Source organism: Zosterops lateralis (genome assembly GCF_965231275.1).
Source record: "Zosterops lateralis genome assembly, chromosome: 5".
Classification (NCBI taxonomy): domain Eukaryota; kingdom Metazoa; phylum Chordata; class Aves; order Passeriformes; family Zosteropidae; genus Zosterops; species Zosterops lateralis.
The window spans coordinates 52,928,099-52,947,902 of record NC_139766.1 but is presented as its reverse complement, the minus strand read 5'-3'; the positions used below and the strand labels follow the sequence as shown (position 1 = coordinate 52,947,902).

Below are 19,804 nucleotides of genomic sequence, written 5' to 3'. Positions count from 1 at the left end.
CCAGAAAGCTGGAGTTGCCTCTTGGTTAGTTTTAAAAATGAATGTGTAAAGAATCATGGCCTTCTGTTATTAATGGCAAAGTCAAACAAAAAGTGATCTTTGCCAGCCAGGAGTTCCTCCTTCTTCTTCACAGCTGTCTGCTTCCTTAGGGCCATGCTGTCTGTATGTGAAATTTTTCCTAGTCTAGTTTGTCCAGGCTTACCAAAGATCATAGAGACATGATGTTTGAAAATCCTCTCATTTGAAGTAGTCAGGTTTCTGATTTGCAGAATTGCTAATCCTCTTTACTTCAGCTGAGGGAAAGTGGATGCAGCCTGTGTTTTAAAACAGTTGCCCTACTAATTTTATCATTCTTCATGTGACTATGAATACATAAAATGTATTGTTTTTTCTAATCTGTTTTTCATAACAAGAGTACTGGTAACAATTCCCTTTGCATGGTTATCTCTTAAAATGAAACAATGGTAACAGTCCACCAAAACAGCATTATGTGCTATAGTCTTCTTTTGTGAAAGGAGAAGCAGTTTCCTGACTCTGCAGCAGGATATGCAAGTGTGAATCCATGAGCTTGTGCCAGCTCACATTAACAGCAAAAGCACAGTAACCCAAGGCAGTGGACAGTTTACGTATTCTGCAGCCAGAGGAGTTTCTATTTCTGTTATACTCCAGGTATAGAGAAAAAATTAGCATGTGAAGAAAGCTGTCCTTCAGCTGATACAAACATGTGAAACTATCATCTCAGTGCATGCTTACAAAGCAGTGGCATATTTTAGATTGGGAATCGTACCTCAGCACTAACTGTGATCTGCAAAGCATACTTGTCTGTTGTTTTTGACTATCAACTGGATTGGGTTCTAGAACAGGTGACAGAAGAGGGTGGCTTGAGGTCTGCAGGTCCTTGAATTTTCCTGCCACCTCAAAGAGCTTTTATGGTACAATTCGTTATCGTTCTCCGATGAATTCTTCAAATCTGTCTTTTGGTGGTGGGCTTGGAGACCTTCCTAGGAATGTGTATATCAAGATAAAAAGGAACTGATCTGCCAGGCTCTTCCATGGAAATTGATCTAGAGGACTTTACTCCAAATCACAGTGTAGGCAGGGGAATATGGGTATAGATAATTGTCTTTATTAGAAACATGAAGAATGAGGTCAACACGAGTTCCGTGGTGGAACTGTGGCTGAAACTTTGTTCCACTGGGGAGGTTGAGTGCCCATGGGTAGGAAGCTGAAGCACATCATAAAGGTTTGTTCAAGGCTCTATACTTGCCTCTCCTTTGAAGAAAAAGGCTTTCTTGGGGAAGATAGACCTTTCAAGGAGTTGGAATAAGGCATGTTGATGATGACAATCCTGGGTGGCATTCCCAAGGCATTTAAAGGAATTTTAATCACAATTTTAGCTTGCCACCAAAACCTCAGATCCCTGGATGCTTTAAGTGCCAGTTGGCAAAAAGCAGTAGAAGAAAAAATTGAGCTGATAGGAAAAAGTGTTTCTCACTGGAAGAAGCTTTTGAGAAAATCAGTTCAAACAGGACGTTTACTGCATTTTCAGGGTTGTCTTTATTTTTCAATTAGATAAAGTTTGAGAATAGGGCTGGGTTGTGTCTTTGTTTTCATTTTGTTTGTTAGTTGTGAGTTTGTTGGGTTTTTTCATGTTTTAAATACTTTGCTGGTGTTTGCCAACCTAAGAGGTGCATGAAGATACAAGGCTAACTCTTTGCCATTCTCTATTTGACATCCCTGGATTTTAACAATGATTAGTTTTTGCTCTAGAAATGACCATGATACTAAGAATAGAGGATTTTCTTTTTTCCCTTTCCTGCTCTGCCTCACCTTTTGTTGCTTACTTTGGGAAGCGTGGTATTTTGACAATCCTCGTATGTGTGCAAATCACCTTCCGTAGTATTTGCCATCACTCATCTGCCTTCATACAAAATAACAAGAAATGAAAGCTGCATTAATTCAAATGTCAACTTAAGGCTAAATAAGGCTTTGATTTTCTATTATGGGGATAAAGTCACTGGATTTTTGGTCATCTCTTTCACTAGTGCTGAATATTTGCCTGTGTTTCTTGAGGTTTTACAAAGCACCGACCTTAGACTTTTTCTGTGGTTGGATGTCTTAAAGACTTAGAAGTTCAGGCAGTTTTCATAATGATAGAGACTATGTTCTTCAAGTTGAAGGTTGTGTTTTTTTCTTGGTTTTGCATTTGGCCCATGCATCTTGTCACAGAATATTTTTGTGCATGAGAAATTTGAGCCAGTCATGTTGTTTTATCTGTGTATAAATACGTATTTGTGTGCATGGGTGCTGCTGACAGACCAAATGAGAAAATGCATGCATTCAGCTGCTAGCAGGAGGAAAAAAAATCCCCAGTGCATTCACTACATTGCAATTAAAAAATAAACTGTTATCAAAAGCAGCAAGGGGAAGAGAATGAAAGAAAAGTACTGGCTAACTAACAGTACCTTAGTGTGTAACAGTCTGAAATTCCCCTGCTCACAAAGGAAGATAATTGACTGTATAAAACTTGAGAAATGGAAGAATGTGCTTGGCTCTCTCCTCACTAATTCAAAGAGTGAAAATCAGACATAACTCTTGGAAAAGTCAGAAAACTTCACACCTTTCAAAGCTGGTAAAATGAGATCAGGGCTATTTGCTAAGCTTAAGCCTCCTATTTTATCCAAGTTCTGCGGAAATGGACTTACAGACAGAGTAATGTATTAGAATTATGCAAACTCATGTGTTAAAATGAATTTTGAAATTATTTACTCTTGACAGCTAGTCATCTGTAATAAAATTTCTGAGAACTGACCTTCTTTAATTTTCCTGTGGAACAGCTCTTGCAACACACTAAATGGGAGGCAGTAGGTAAGGTAGACAGTGTCTGTGCTTTGGCCAGGCCAATAGCACAAAGACCATGTAGGCATTGCTACAATGTCCCTGGCAATGCTTATGTGACTTAAGAAAATCCTGCCTTACTCAGTCCTAAGGGAAGTCTTTCTGAAACTTCAGTGTTTTTTCTGTTGCACACACAGGATTCAAACAGCCAAGAGGCATCTGAAGTGCCACTTCCTTGTGTAGGGACCAGCATTTTACTAGGCAGAATAAGTTCTTTGTAGCTCCAGTTCCTCAAATGTGCTGGTTTTGTTTGTTTTTTTCTTATTCTCTTATATCCTTCAGATCTTGTGGTAAAGTGGAAATAACCATATTTCCTTGTTTTTATGAAGTATTGGATATGCCTGAATGAAAAGAATACTTTTTATGTCAGTTCTTTGTTTTTACCTCTATGCTTTCCTACAAACACTGTCTGTAATACTGCAGATCAGAAGGTGTTATGTGGTACCTGATTTTTTGCCAGTTTCAGGGCATCCCTGCAAGATACGCAAGCTAAGTGCACTATAAAACAAATCAAAGGGAATGACACTATGTGCAATCCACAACTAGGAGCTCTTGATGTACACAGTAAGCCTGGTTCCCTTCTCTTTCACATCCAGTAGTGACACACCAACTCTGTTGCTACTGGAGGGGTGATACAAATTCAAAACGAGTAAGGAAGACAGAATCCTGTAGTGGAGTCAATACTCTTGTTTTGAGGAGTTATTGTGGCAGCATGAAAGAAGTGGAGAAAAAAACCAATGTCAGTAAATACATGAAGTGCTGCACCACAGGAGTGAAGTCTTCAGTGAAAGAAGACTCGCTGGTATCTAAAGCAACACAGTGAGCACTGGTGCTTAGATCCAATAGCAATTAAAAGATTTGAAGAGTTCTAGGAATAAAATGGTAATTTCCATTTCAGGGAAAGGCAAGTGAGCAGATTCAGCAGTTCTACTGCTTCACTCCACATGGTGCTCTCCTGCACATGGCACTGCTGTCCTATGCTGTATATCCAGAAAAAACTACTTCTGCTTTGGAAGCTGAGACCACTTTTTTTTCACTTTCTACATGGTTTTGTGTTTGTCAGGGAGAGATACAATTTTAAAATGCTACTTTAAAGAGAAAGGAAAGTTTTCCTTCTGATTCCAAGTAGGTTTTGTGCCAATTGATTTCTAATAGTTCATTGGGCATGTTTTTGTTGGACATGTCTCTCCAGTGTCAGGGGTGGGTTTTAAATTTCCTTTCAGTCCTGTTTTATCATGGTGTGCATGGTTTAGAACAACTGCTACTTTCAATTAATTTTAAGTATTTAGTGTTACTTAAATTGTCCTTGTTGAAAATGTATATTTTCCATTTTGGAGTTATGCAAATTTCTTTTTCTGTGACATTGGAAGAAGTCAGTGGAAAAGAAAAACTGCATTACCTTCTTTTCCTGGCATCTCTTGCAGCCATTACAGTCAAAGCAATCTCAGTAAAAGGTTGCAACTGGCACTAAAGGAACATTGCACCATTATTATTCCTGGAGTAAAAGAGCAAAAATAGACTCTCAGACTTAGGCACATTTTGTCTTCTTTCTCCTTCTCTTCACATGCTGAAGCTGCTGCCAATCCCAGCTGCTGCTTTGTCTGTAACATGCACCAAGTTGATTTTTCTCCAGTGCCCTTTTAGCTGACACGTTTGTCAATGCATTGGCTATTTGCACTTCAGCAGATACAGTACAGTATCACTGTCACTGTCCTCCTTGCTGTATCTCCTGTTCTCTTCCATTACTCCCCCATTGCAGCAACCTGCATCCTCCTCCTCCCTGATACCTAAATGGATTTATTACTCCCCAATTGCAAATCCCGCTCTTGTCACTTAATAACATTTAACATCCTTCTCTATTACCTCAAGGTTGATGTCATCCCTCGTTATATTCCTTTATTGTTGTTACTTGCAAAGTCCTGTGTTCCTTTTTTAATCTCTCCATGCCTTTCACTAGTACTGTTCTAACATTTCTGAATTTGTATCTTTACTATCTCAGCATTGCACTCTCAGCTCTTTGTCAGCATCTTGTTCTGGATTTCAGGGTCTTATGTAGTTGTTAGTGAATCTTTGGCTTATCTGGCATTCTTAGAACTGCACATGAGGTATGAAAGAAACCATATTGAGAATGTTCTTAAGTGTAATATGAGTGAAGATGCTGAAGTCCTCTGATGTATTTATATCTTTTTCCAAAACTCATTGAGTTTTGAATTGATTCAACTTATTGAGTTGAATTTTCCATGCATAGTTCCACCTGTCCCCCTAGCTCAATACCTTACAATTTCCCTTCTGTTGAACACTCATCTGCAATTTTCCTTGCAAAATGTTTACTCCTTTATCGAATACTTCTGCTTACAATGCATTCTCTATGTCTGCTGGCATTTTTCATTATCTGTCAATAGTTTATATCTCACCTACAGCTCTGCTTTCCCTTTCCACATTTGCTCTCCATTACCTACATGCTCGTGTCTCAATGTTTTCTCATAGTCAGCAGTGGTCTTGCTTTGGGGTCACTCTGGATCTGAAAGCCTTTGTCACTTAATCCTGTTTCAGAGGCTGCCTTGCCATCCTTCAAAATCTTTTGTTTTCATAAAGCATTGTTACATTGGGCTCAGAACATACAACACTTTCGATGACACACTAATGCACAAAGCAAACAATGAAAAGCTGCAACAAAGAATTTTATTTCCAGCCTTTGTGCTTGTTTGAGATTGGCGTGGAAAACAATTTTCTTGCCTTGCTTTTTGACCTGGGGCAAGAAACTCCTCTTGGCACATCTGGGATTTTTTATTCTGTGAAATAAAGATGAAGATGCTGAGCATTTTCACAAAGCACTTTGTGAGCTGCAAATAAAAAAAAAAAGTTATAGGTAGTTGATTTTTTTATTCTTATCGTACTTGTTATTCTGTGTGTCAGGCAGTGAAACAAGCATAATGTCTATTCTTAGCAAATAATAATGGTTATAGTTGTTTTGACTCATCTGAAGTTTTCTTGAGTGGCTAAGTTGCTAATGGAACTGATGTTCTGAACTCCTACAGACTTGGTGTTTTCACAGCCATGTATTTTTTTGCAAATGATGTACCACCTCCCTTGCTTTCTGCTTGTTCTCATACAAAGTTCTTTATCTTGATGTAGAATCTGTTTCCCTTTTTTGTGTCAAACACAAGATCTGGCCTTAGTATTGTTTGGTCTTAAGTTGCTCTGTTTGATTCATTCATCTGGTAGAATTGGCTTTATTTTTCTTGTTTGATTGATTGATTGATTTGATTTTTGTTGTTTGAGGGTTTTTTTAAAAAAAAACAAATTTATACCTTTTTCAGTTTAGGGAATACTGTCTACAATGCCACATTAAAAGACCAAAAAAGTTGCCTAGCTGTCCCCACAGCAGAACATTCCCTGAATATTTGCTGTTTGCACTGTAGGAAAGGAAGCTTTCCCAGATGACTGTTCACAGATTTCTTTTGGTTTGGGAGATGGTCTTGTTTTGAACTGTGCTGTTCAGTAATATCTTTGCTTGGAAGGATGCCAAGCTCATCCAGGGCAGCACAGGCAGCTCTCCCCATTGTAGGGCTTCCAATTAAACTAATGCTACCAGCTGTGTGTTCTTTTGTCTGCCCTGGACTAGGCTGTGGTATTGTGCTTCCCACTGTATCTCTCCAGCAGAGCCTGTTGTCTCCATATTAATAGTTTGGGCAAGAGAAGGGGGGCTGTGAAACAATTCAGAAAATAGAGGAGATGTAAAGGAACTTCTGGCAATATGAGCTATGCTCAGGAATGGGGCTTCTAATCTTGAAAAGATGGGTGTGGGGAACATAAATATAATCTCTTTTATTTAAATCATGCAAAAGTATTTTACAGAAATGTCAAAGTATCATAATCACCAAAGCATAAGGAAAACCAGATTACTAATCCCCAATTAGTCATGCAACAAAGTGATGACAAAGTTGGCCCCAAGAGACATGGGTCTTCATATTCTCAGTCCAGTGTCGAGTCCTCTTGTTTCTGGGAATTGGAGGCAACAGGGCGAAGTACATGGGGGAAAAAGAAAAATTAAAAAAGGGAGAGATGGACAAGGTGACATGAAGAGGAAAAACAAATTGTTTTGCCTGGCTGGGGCAGATTCTAAGGAGAGAAGAACTGGCAATGGGAGGATGAAAGTCAATGCTCTCAGATGCTCAGGGCAGGAAAAATCAGATAGGAAGGAAAGTTAGAACTGAGATAGAAAGGATGGAAGGGAAAAGTGTAAGAGTCTGATTTATAGGGGGCAAGGAAAGTGTAATTTTTGTCCAATGTCATCAAGTTCAGTGTTTTATCCTCTTAACAAGAAAATTACCCTGGTTTATTTTGAGCGGGTTCAAAAAATGACAAATGTCGATGCTCAAGGTTTTAACAGGTTTTGTTGTTGATATTCTCCCCCCCACCCACCCAGTGCTTCTACACAGACTTCCAGAGAACACATATTTAGAGTAAATCCCTGTGATTTTATCAGGATGTTATCTTTTGATAGAATTATGTTTAATTTTATATTAAGCTGCTTTAAGACTCAGCTTTTTTGTTTCCATATAATTGCTGCTATGCAGCAATTGTCTGCTCTGCAGCAGGCAAGCTTGATATTAAAAGGGTATCAGAGAGTATGTGTTGCCTAGTAACTCCTCAAACAGTGCTGGTTAAGGAAATAAAAGATCCAGAAACAGTGCAAGGGTGAAGGAACAAAGTAAGGGATGGAGAAAGTTATCATAGTACACTGAGGTAATATAGCCTTCATCATAAATCAGGTAATCAAGTGGAATCTGCCAATGATTGCACTTGAAATGGAAAGTTTTCATTTTGCTGAATGGATGAATGGAAATTGCTTGTGCAACATTTTGAGCAAGTATGCTGGCCGTTGATGAGATTTGGTTTATGTCAGTGAGAGTTCAGCACAAATAAAAGAGAATATTTTGGAGACATTCTTGGAACCTGTGCCTGGGTTTCCTTGCATTTCTTGTTTTCCAATAGGCTACGTTACCTTTGCAGACAGATGTCACTGTTGGGATGCCAGGACTCAAGAGGTCACTTTTGTGATGGGTATCTAGCCTTTTCTCCAGTGAATGTCACTGCCTAACATTAATTGATTTTAACTTCCTTCTTTCTCTGCTCCTTTTCACCTCTTAGTACACATTTCAAACCTTTCTACAACAGTGTTGTCTAGCAAAGAGCCTCCTTTTTCCAGATCTATCAGTACTACAGCCTCTTTCAACATCTCAACCATAGGTACCCTGAAAACACCCTGTGCTTTTTGGGGAGTTTATTCAGATTTGCATCCTAAAAGACATGGCAGCTAAAGCCACTCTTCAGATGAAGATTTGTGGCTGTGTAACTTCTTTAAAATGGTGGGAGTGGTTCTAAATGTTTTGGTTTTTTTTAAAGTTTAGGCTTCTTGAAAAGCTGGGAACCATCATTTGTCTGAGACAAAGCCTGGACACAATTGTTGAGTGCCAGGTGAAACCAGATTTTAAAAGTATAAGAAGCTGTACTGCTGTTTCTCTGCCTGATGTGCTAACCTGGCAAGACATGTATCCTCTTTGTGCCTCTGTGGAATTGAATGGAAGAGCTGCAGGTTGGCATGCAGGAAAAAGTAAATAAATCAGGACACTTGTCCAAAAAGAGAACTTGTGGAGCCTTCTTTCTGTTTGGTGGCCTTTTTAAGCTACGGTTCCTTCAAGCCCTCTAACTGAATCCTGCAAACCATGGCATCAAAATACCTTTTATGTATAAATCTTGCTTCCCTCCAAACTTTGGGAGACTTTTAGTTTATTTTTTCAAGGCTCAGATTAATTATTGCATTTTAATGTGATGGATTTAACACTTCCATAATTGGAAAAGCTTGTATACAGGAAGATAGCTGACTCAGAAAAGGCTCTCCAGTGCTTTTCAATATTAAAAATTCCAAAAGTAGTTGTGGTGTTTTGTGCAACAGAGATGCAAATGTGCTTTCTGGTAATAGTTTTAGATATCAGAAGTTTGGATTATTTTTCTGAAACAAAGAAATCCCTAGGCTTAGAAAGCACAGCTGCTAAGGCTCAAACACAAGTTTGTTTTACAGTTAGGACAAACTAAAATCCCTTAAAGGTTAATTACAAGTGAATTTAAAATACTGTTAGTCTGAGTTGGGTATAATGTAGTGGTGGGAGGGAATTTTTTTACTAATATTTACAGAGAAGTAAATGCAATGGAATTCTATAACCTTATCTAAAAAAGGAACAGGATAGACTCTGTTATCTGCATTGCAGAGGGGAATATTCTTTAAAATCCAGTCAATAATTTCCCCTCCCTCCCCCTTTATCCTTCTGAAGAGTTTCAGGATATATTAAAAATGTGCTGTCACTCTTCTAGAAATAATTCAGCTCTAAGTCTGGGATGAACCATTGTGTTATGAAGGAAGAATAATTTGCAAGAGCAGAATTGCCATCCAAAAGTGACTAAAAAGATTTATTGGAAATTTGAGGCCAATCTCACTTGATCCTGGATCTCATAATCACATTTCATTCTACTTTTTGCATCTGAGATTATGAACACCAAACAGAAAGACCTGTAGTTTATCTGTTTAAACTTCTTGTCACTTTTCGTGGCTGTTTTCTTGTGAATACGTTATCTTTCTGCAATGAGTGGTTTGGGGAGCATTTAAAGGTGACAAAGACCGAAAAAATTTGCATTTTTGGAGGGAGCAGAACAACACAGTGAAAGAAATGCAGATTTTAACCTTATTCCTTACCCTTTGCACAACAGAATTTGTGTGCTATGGTTCCTCAGTCTTCATCAGCACCTTGAAAGGATGTGAGGAGCAGCCAACAGCATATTCTCAAAATAGTTTGTATTTTCAAAGCTACACAGAAGCTGCCTAAAATGCATTTATAGGGGCTCAGGTATTTTGACCCTTGAGTCAGCTGTGTATCCTGGTTTGGATACGGATTAGTAAAAACAGGGACGATAACTTTCTGGAATGCATTATGAATCCATTAATACTATCTTCATTGCCACTCTGTGGGGAAAACCTGAGGTTCTTATGGATTAGATTTTTTTGTTTGACCTCTGACCAGATTGTATGTTCCTTGGATGGAATGGGGAATAAATCTGAGTATTCTTCCAGGAAACCTGTCATTCATCTAATAGTGAATTGTACAGGCTCCAAAAGAAACTAAGAAGATAAAAAATGTTTCTCTGGAAAGACTATAACCACCTTCAACAGAAACCAAGGGAAAGCAAATTTGGCCCAACTGTATGGAGCCCTGGTGACAAAGTCCTTGGAGCACTTTCAAACCACAGAGCAAATGCACAGAGTGACAAATCGTTTGTAGTCTCCATCCCAAACTGGAGATAGCAGTCAAGAGAGATTTTCTTCCTCAGATTCACATTCAGATAAATAGCTTGGAGGTGTTACACTTTGTGGATAATATGTGGAAAACATCCAGGAGCAGTGAGACTGAAATGATGTCAGGGGGACATCCAGGGGAATGATGCTGGGGTGTGCGACTCAGACCCATGGGACCATGATTCTGGGAACAGTGTTTAGATGTCATTTTTGTTCACTCAACATCATCTCAGTCAAACACTGCTACAGTTTTGGAAGGGGCCTGGTTGTTTCTAAACTATAGAAGATGAAAAAGACCATAGAATGCATGTCTGATTATTTGAAGGGATCCTACTCACTATTTATGCACAGCATTTAGCATTTTCAAAAACGTAGTGTTAAGAGATGGTCTGATTTTGTTTAACCAGCAATTTAAGTGGGAGCAAACTTGGACTGCTATCCAAGTCTCTAGAGATTCTACACTACTTTTTTTTTTCAGTTTGGCTCATCAGTTCACAGTAGATGAGGGGATTTGATTTACTATCAGATGAACATGGGAGAAATAAGAAAGAAAATTCTCACTTTCATAGCAACAGTTAAATCTCAGTAGTCCCTCTTTTTTGTGCTGCTTATTTATTAATACATCTATTTTTAACTTGCTCTTATTTATAGATTTTTTTAGTTTTCTTTCTAAATTACACCAACTAATAGTTATTTAAGGACCTACCATTGTTTCCATTTTAGAGGGAACTCATTTTAGGGACACATTTGTTACCATAGCCATTTAAATTCTGCTTTGCTGGAAATGCTTGTACAAGCTGATAGCCTAGATGTAAATTATTTATTTCAAATTGAATTGGTTGTGCTCTTTATTAAAAAAAAATAGTGTACTAACCACAAAATTACGTTTTTTATTTTCTTTAGATGCCTGCCAAACTAGCAAGATATTTTACTCTAAAATATTGCTTTTTTTGTTACTGGCGATTGGCCCATCAGCATTGAAAATTCAGAAGCTTTGCTTTTTGAAAAAGGACCAAGATAAACTGGAGAGTTAAACATAATGCTGAGTGCATGCCAGTGTGTGCTATACATCCCATATACATATAAAAAAATGGTGAAGCGTTTTAAGTCATCTTACTGATATTCTTCATATTCTCTCTATGCAATGCTTAAAATAATGTGATCAGTTTTATTCCTTTAGCTGGTGAAGATGCAATTAGTTGCTAATAACATCTGCTACATGGTGGTTATAAGGTTGAACTAATATTTGGACAACTCTGGTTTAGATGTTGCTTATAGTATGAATCAAGATTTTAGAAACACTATTTCTGAAGTTCTGCTCTTCCTTTGCTAAATTTGCCATGGAGCTGTGTACGGGTCCGTCTGAGTTTGGCATTTCTACAGGATGACTGAGGATTTCACAGACAGCAATATTTTTATTTCTCTAGCTGATGGCAAACTTATATTCCTTGATCATATTAGCAGTAGAATAAATACCAGCTTGGAAATACAACCACCTAAGGCAGTTGTAGTAAATTAAATTGAAACAGAGTTTTGAATGCCAAGATAGCATTCAAATGTATATATATATACATGTGAGTATGTGAGGTTTTTTAACACAGATGGGGCAAAACAAAACTTGGATATTTTAGGCTCAGGTAAGGAATGCAACCAGGATCTCAAATATGTTTGAAGTATAGCTTTTGCTGCATTGGTAAGTTACAGTTGAAAGATTTGGAACATTAGGAAAATAATTTAATAGAGCCTTTGTTATTGAGGAGGGAAGAAGGCTTAAGAAAACACTTAGATTTCAGTCTTGGGCTTTTTACTAATGAACTCTTCTGCTGGAGACAACAAAAGTTCTTCTTGGCTGAAAAATATTTGAATGTTGTAGATGATATTTTTACATGTTACATAGGTTTTACTTTGTATGTCTATATACCGCAGAAATCATATTTCTGTTCAAAGAATAATCCAGCCAGCCTGACTCAGCATTGAACTCTTAACTCAGGCACTGATTTTCTAGAAAAAGCTGCCTCTGAGACATTGTCCCTTCTCCAGCAGCTAACTCTCTGTGTATTAGTCTCTAAGTGTGCAAGAGTAAGGTCTATTTGAGCATAATTAAGTGTATATTGTCCCAATCCAGCATGCACAATTCTCATAAGCATATAATGGAAGAAAGAGACACCCAGGCAACTTTGGTCCTGAGGCTATTCTAACAAATGTGATGCAATGTCAAGGGAGAAGATTTTAATCCTTTATTCAGTTTGTTTGCCAGTATTAACATTCGGTCCTGTGGAGCTGAATGTTCCATGCTGTTTTCCTCCTCTTCATGTTTCAATAACAATTTTCATAAAAAGCATGTCTCCCACTTCATGGCATTACAGGGAGTGGTTGTTCAGAATCGGAACTTGTGCCTGGAAATTTAGACATTTTCAAGCAATTTCTATAATGCATTTTGACTTGGCTATATTTTTAAGTCAGGCTTCAGAAACTCTGGAGGGTCACACCACATATTTTATTTGAACAAGTGACGTCAGAGGCAAAAACCTTAAATTGTTGTTAAATTAAAAGCAGGCTTTTGCAAAATCATTAATTTTATTAATAACAATTCTATCAATATCTAGCAGTATATCAACAGAAAATAGTTATTATCTCAAGCCAGTAGCATTCTCACTGGGATATGCAACCTAGATATTGCAGTTCTGGGTACAGGAAAACCAACAAAGAGATTCAGCATCTCCCTAAAAATTTAACTTGACAAGCCTTTTATCTTTGTTGGAACCAATGATAAAGGACTGTAACAAGCAGCATAAAAGTTGAATAGCTATTGTTTTGAAATTTTTCAAATTTTAGAAACTTATGAGATTCCAAGAATCTTGTTGTCCCATTATCAATCATATTTGATACTTTCCTGAAGAAGGCTACTTGCAATTATTTAAAATGTATTACTTTTGACCTAAAGTCTAGAAGCTGAGCTGTGTTCAGAACTTGTAACAGAGGGAAAACTTTATCCTAAGCCAAAACACTTTCAAAGCTCTGTGTGGGAACCCTCTCTCTCCCATATTTATCTGTATGAAGGAATTCAGAATGGCTTACAAGGGACAAAGCCTCAGCAGCAGCATCAGTAGGCCCTAGGAAAAGACCCCTTGTGTGTTCCAGATCTCTGTCACTTAAAGAACATCATGCTCTAGCTTTAGGAGAAGGTGGTTTTCTGCAGTTATGACCTCTGGTGCTGTCCTTTGGCTTCAAAGTCAATCTCCATGGGGGCCTGAATGCGGAACTCTGTCCCTTGCACTGTAAATATTCCCATTGAGATCAATAGGTGTGTTTGCAAAATAAAATATTACTGTGAGTAAGAGCCATATGATGTAACAGGTCTGGCACTAGAATATTTTTTTATGTTTTTAGATGAATACATTCTCACATGTGTGTTTCTTGTTTTGGTCTGCACCCGTTGTATATGCCGAATAGTCCTGCAGAAGAAATAATTGCCCAGTTTAGTATTAAATATTCATATGTAAATACATATTGGGTTTTTTCCATCCTATTACTCATTTGGATGCGTAAATGCAGGTTAACTGCTTGTGTAACTATGCCAGTGAAAAATTGTCTATTTCAAAATTTGGTCTTGAGTGTGTTCTGGGGAATTATACTACAAGTCCATGTTATTTTTTCTTTCAAGCTCTCCAGCCTGTTAGAAACACAGTATAACCACTTGACTCTGATTCACAGGGTCACCCTTCAAAATTGCAGACCTAATGATTATTAATTTCTTTGATATTTATTGATTGCATCAACATTATTCATGATGAACACCATTTTATTAATGTGGATGTCACTGCCATTGTACTTAAGGCTTTGTACTGTAACTAATAGAATCATTAGTTAGTTTTGAGGTGCTACGTTTTACACAGTCAACTTCATGTCTTTCTTAAGGAGGTGAGGAAAGTAAACATATAGAAGCTATTCACTGAATTTTGAAAGCATTTTGCTATTTATAAGACTAGCTTGGGTGCGGGGGGAAGGTTGTCTTCTAAAGAAAACTTTATGTGAGATATATATATATACACACTGTATATGTATATACCTCTTAAATCCCAGAAGAAACTTCATTTTTCCTTGGAGAAGCTAATGTAGATAATGTGTGGGAAATAGTAAAGGTAAGAAGACTTTCAGAAAGCTGTGAAAGCAGGCCCCAGAAACAGAAAGAGCAGCAGAAGAGAAGTGTCTCCCAGTAGTCCTGTCCTGTTTGTGCAAAGCTCCAACACAATAATGCAATTCAGTTGTCTTCAGAAGTTGACAGCAAGCCTGAGCTTTTATTTCAAGTTTTCCCTGTATAATGCAAAGATACTATTATTCATGGAGCTGTTGTGCTAGTCTTTGAAGAGTGCTTATCTCTTTGGGTGGTCAAGTTAATTCTGTAGCTGAAATCAATTCTTAGTGTTTAGTAGAAGATCCAGTGTTGGGTCTCGTTTCTAAGGGAAAATTCATTTCTGGATAGGGTGGCCAGGACAGTCTTTCAGCTTTTACCAAAAGACACCTCAAAGTGAATAGACTAGCTTTGTGATTTTGATGAATTTTAGATCTGGATTACTTAATATGAAAAATTGCCCATATTTTCCTTGATTGGACATGCTGTGTTTCTGTTCCCAGTGTGTTTTGACAGCAGAATAGGCCGTGTGCTCTGAACCGCTCTCACTCCCGATGTCACTGTGTTTTCTTACAGCCTGTGACCTGATGAACCAAGGCATCCTGGCCCTTGTCAGCTCCATTGGCTGCACGTCAGCGGGATCCTTGCAGTCCCTGGCTGATGCCATGCACATCCCTCACCTCTTCATCCAGCGCTCCACGGCAGGAACGCCAAGGAGCGGCTGTGGGCTCACCAGGAGCAACCGCAACGATGACTACACACTCTCCGTGCGGCCCCCTGTCTACCTAAATGATGTCATCTTCAGAGTGGTCACAGAGTATGCCTGGCAGAAATTCATTATTTTTTACGATAATGACTATGGTAAGTATTTATTTATCAGGGTGATTTTTGTCAAATCCATAATCCTGTTGAAAAGTGTCACATTACAGTTTTATAGTCTTCCAATAGATTATGTTTTGCTTGTGAACATTGATGGTTCTGGCAGCATTTCACAACACCTCAGAGAAATCTATTTCTAAAATCCATCAACACTTAGAGATTTATTTGATAATGTCTTTATTAGCTGATAAATTAAGAACTTATGTGTTTTTCTGTTCTACTCATGTTTATGAAGCATAAAAGTTTTTTAGCAAGCTTTCTTGGGTTTTTGGGCAATAGAAACATAAAATGACAATTCAAGATGCAACATGAAAGATTTGCATTCGGTAGATTTGTTTATTGTGTGGTGAATCTCTTCTGTTTGTTGGCATGTACTTTCTGGTCAGAATCTGAAGCGTTGATGAATGTAGGTCAGAGGTTTGGCAAGAACCAGGTGCTAGTCATAAATATAAAACATATACAAAGAAGTTCTGGTGAGTGAAGAAGTTGAGGAGGAGGGCTTGGACAAGACAACATTCCCTCTGTTTTGAGTTTGTTCAGTGTTCCTGAAAGGTGCTGAATTGGTGGTTTTTGTGTGATAGAGTAAGTGTGACACAGATGGCGATGTCACAAGACTGCACCATCCAGCTCGGTGAATCAGCCAATTTCGGTCCAGATATTTTCTACAGCTGACAGGAGAACTGGAAAGATTTCTGCAGTATGCCTGCATTATCTAACAAATTTAACAGTCTTTATTTCTGTGAAAAATTGCTTTGCAACCAGACCTGTTTTCTTCAGATGCATCCAATATTCATAAGTAATCATGACTGGCTTGGATGAGCATTTTAAAACTTATGTTCAAAGTTAAATCTTTAAGTTATAAAAAAATGCTCACTTCAGCGATTTACTGTGCATAATATCTGGTTCATTCAGGTCAGGTGTTATTGATTTTTGTTCCCTGCCTACATAATAAATTCTTAAATTAGAAGAATATAAAGTGATGAATAGGAGAATTCTTCTTTATAACAAAGCAGCACCTAAAAGCACTGGCCGTGGGATAAAGAACACACACACAAAATCCTCTGCCAAAAAATAAACAAAATACCTAAAAATCTCACATAAGAGTACTTTTGTTCAGAAATTATGAGTTCGTGTATTTAACTTCCAGGTATCTATCAAGACAACTATAAAATTTTCATTTAAGGGCTATCTTTTTGCATGTATTTTTGAGTTTAAAAGCCTCAAGCAAATTTTATAATTAATATCTTTGAATAATTATATTCAAAAATACTGGGTTTAAATTACTTAAGTTTTATTATTTAATTTAAAAATACAGTTAAGACACCATCATATTTTGTCCTTGATATCTGGGTAAGAACTTCATAATGGTGTGATTTATGTAACACAGAAGCCTGCCTGCCTGCCTGCAAGGAAGTAGTTTCAGAGCAGTAGTTCATTCAGTGACACATCATCCTCAAATGTGACCTGTGGCGAATGTTTAGTCTCTGTACCAGCCTCTCTGGCATTCTGAATTCAGTAGTCAACAGGTAATCCCATATTAACGAAGGCAGATTGGTAATCTGACTCTGATTAGTGATCACCATCACAAACATCAGGAAAAGGTGCAAAAAACCCCCCCAACGTTCTGCATTTAGTATATACTGAGAAGTCTGTCCCCTTTCTAACCATTTGTGTGGCTTGGGCATTTTGCTGGGGGTGGGTTGTTTTTTTGGAGTGAGAGGTGTGTGTGCATAGTTTGGAATTAATATCACAGATAAAATGATTTTAAATGCAACCTGACTTTTAAATTAACCTGTGACTCTGAGTAGAGCTGTTAGCTATGCAAAGGTATGGTTCAAGCTAAATCCTTGATTTCAACAGGCATCCTAGGGCACCAAACAATTTCTATATTCTTTTGCTTCCTACAATTTCTTTATAAAATTTTATGTTGCTGGTTCTATTGATGGTTTCGCCCTCCATTTTTGATAACAAACAGAGTAGAACTTTCAGATCACCATCCCTAACCTGAGATCTCTTATTCTTTCCTTTGTTCACTGGCTCTCCATTCTTTCTTTTTGCTTATATTGGAAGACCCCTCTAATTCTTTGCTACCCTGTTTCAGGTGAACCATTAGGTTTGACACACTGTTTTCCTGGTTCACAATCCTTTTACCCACTTTTTGATCTGACAGCAGTTTTTCACAGACACCTGGTGACATTTTTTGATTAGTATGCCCTGGAGTGTAACCTTGTCAGATTATTATAAATATTAACAAATTACATAATTTTCTCCCCTTTTCCTGCTATTTTATTGATAAACTGAAAAACATTTCTCATATGTTAGTGGTTCACATTTTCTCTTCCTGGATTCTCTGGTGATGGAATAGGAACTAGTACAGGGAGTGGGACAAAGAAATTAATGTCATGGAAAGAGGAACTGGAATCACTTTTTAATGGATTGCAGTCTGGATAAGTCTGAATTCAGCATTCACCATGCTTTGAGCAACAGGTTGTACAGTGTAATGTCCTGAAATCCCATCCAACTCTAACTATTCCATGATTCTGTGACGTTTGAGAAAGCCATTCTATAGATGGGTCTCGAGATGTGAAAATTTTACAAAAGAAAACGATTCCAGCATCAGTTTGAATTTTTAAAAAGAGAGTTGGCCCAAGAGCTGCAGAAGACCTTGAAAAAGGGAACATTGCCATTAGCTTCTGTGCCTGTTTCAGGAAGAATTCAGGACTGGGCATGCAAATATGGGGTGGAGGTCCAGGAATAATCCATACCTTTGGTCAGCATCAGTGCAGATAAGGGTGATTGCAGTTTCCTCTGGAAGATCCCAGTCCTGTGCCTCAGCTTGCCTGAGAGATTCTACTGCAGTTAGACTTACTTATCTTCTCTAAAATAAAATTCTTGCTAAAAGCTTTGTAGCAGTTAATATTAGACATTTTAATAGAACATTTAGTATTAAACATTAAAGCAGGTGGGAGTTCGATACCTACATTAGTTAATTTCACATTAGGAAGAGGCTATTGATATGTTATGCACAGCTGTCTGCAAAACTGACACCTGTGCAAGCAGCAATTTCTTGCCCCGGTGGTATTTTTTCACGTGCAATGATCATTCCTTCTCAAGGTGTGTATCATAACATGAAGTGGTGTCTCCATAGCAGTAAATGACACTTGACAAATAATGGAAATACAGATTCTGATAAACGTTTTTCTTTTTTTTTCTCATTGTTGCCATATTTTTGTAAGTTAGAAAATGTGAAAGCACTAATAGACTGACTGATTTCAGCAACCAGCAGAATTTCAGTATTATCCTTTCCAATAAATTGGTTTGTACAGTCATTTAATTTAATTATTTTAAGAAAAATACTTTAGTTGTATTAGTGAAATTATTTCCAGTAATAATTTTGCTCTGTGGAAGAAAATGGGCCTTTCATATTTAAAATAAATTTTCCTACAGTAAAATTTGGATCTTATCCAAAGTACATACTGCGCTAAACCAGTTGCCTTGCACCTTTAATATAAGCTGCAAACCTTTGTGTGTCAATTTATCAAAATCAAAGTTTTTAAATTCTATCAATAGAATTGCTTTTGAGTTTTATCTTGCAGTCTATCGTAGATTCCCTTTCATTATCAGAGAATTTTTTATAATGGAAATGTTTTCTGCAGGTCTGAGAATAATTGCCCTATGTTATCCTCCTTAAAAATCTCAAACTCTTATTTTGAATATAACTAGATGAGTATATTCAGATTTTCTGTTTTAACACTACTGTGCTAACATCTAAATCTTAGAAGCTTCAAGTCTACTTAAAGATTCTTTACTGACAAGGAAAGTCTTTGAAGGAAGCAATTCTTTCATTAATTCCTAACCAACTGGATGTTGAAAAAGTGAGGTAGAAATGCATTTCTGAAATAATTGACACCTAAGTTTTCAAATTATGTTTCTTTTCCAAGAAATTTGAAGGTAGTCTGACTATTTTATGACAAAACAAAGGACACCTTGATAATTGTAAAAACCCATATTTTCCTACTGTTGACTTAGTAAAGACTAAGTAAAGTCTCTAGAAAAGCCATAGTCTTTTCTAGGTGATAGAGCCTCCCCAGTAACAAATATAAGGCAAACATACATTAGGAATTAATGAGTGGGGATGTGAGACAAAAGAACATTTTAAAGTGAGCAGACTTAGGTGATGTTTACTATATTTCATTTACCACAATTGTATCTTTAGTGTATAAATTCAGATGAACTTTTGAAAATCAAAACAAGCGGTCTTTTCCTCAGTCCTTGCACTCTGCGAGCATGATCTAGACCAAACTCCCAGTGCAGTCAGTCCCATTGTATTCAGTGTGTTTTGTTCCTTCTGGTAAAACCAGTTAGGGCCTGTCCAGGACATAAAATCTGATTTTGTTTAGGAAAATTTAATACATGGATATTAAAAGCATTCAAGAACAATTCTGCACTTCTTCAAAGGCCATTAAAGAGAGTCTTCTTGTGGAGATAATGAGTAGGTGGCATGAAATGCAGCAACATTATTCAGTAGACTGATGCCTTTCTCA

The 19,804-nt window shown here is 37.5% G+C and overlaps 1 protein-coding gene across 1 annotated transcript in view; it reads left to right on the top strand.

Moving 5' to 3' along the window:
• The window catches only part of GRID2 (glutamate ionotropic receptor delta type subunit 2), a 681,673-nt gene that overhangs the window by 383,595 nt on the left and 278,274 nt on the right, over positions 1–19,804 (top strand). Inside the window, exon 3 of the mRNA XM_083862309.1 lies at positions 14,958–15,242. Coding sequence (XP_083718435.1) covers positions 14,958–15,242 — 285 coding nt within the window. The remainder of the gene's footprint in view (positions 1–14,957; positions 15,243–19,804) is intronic.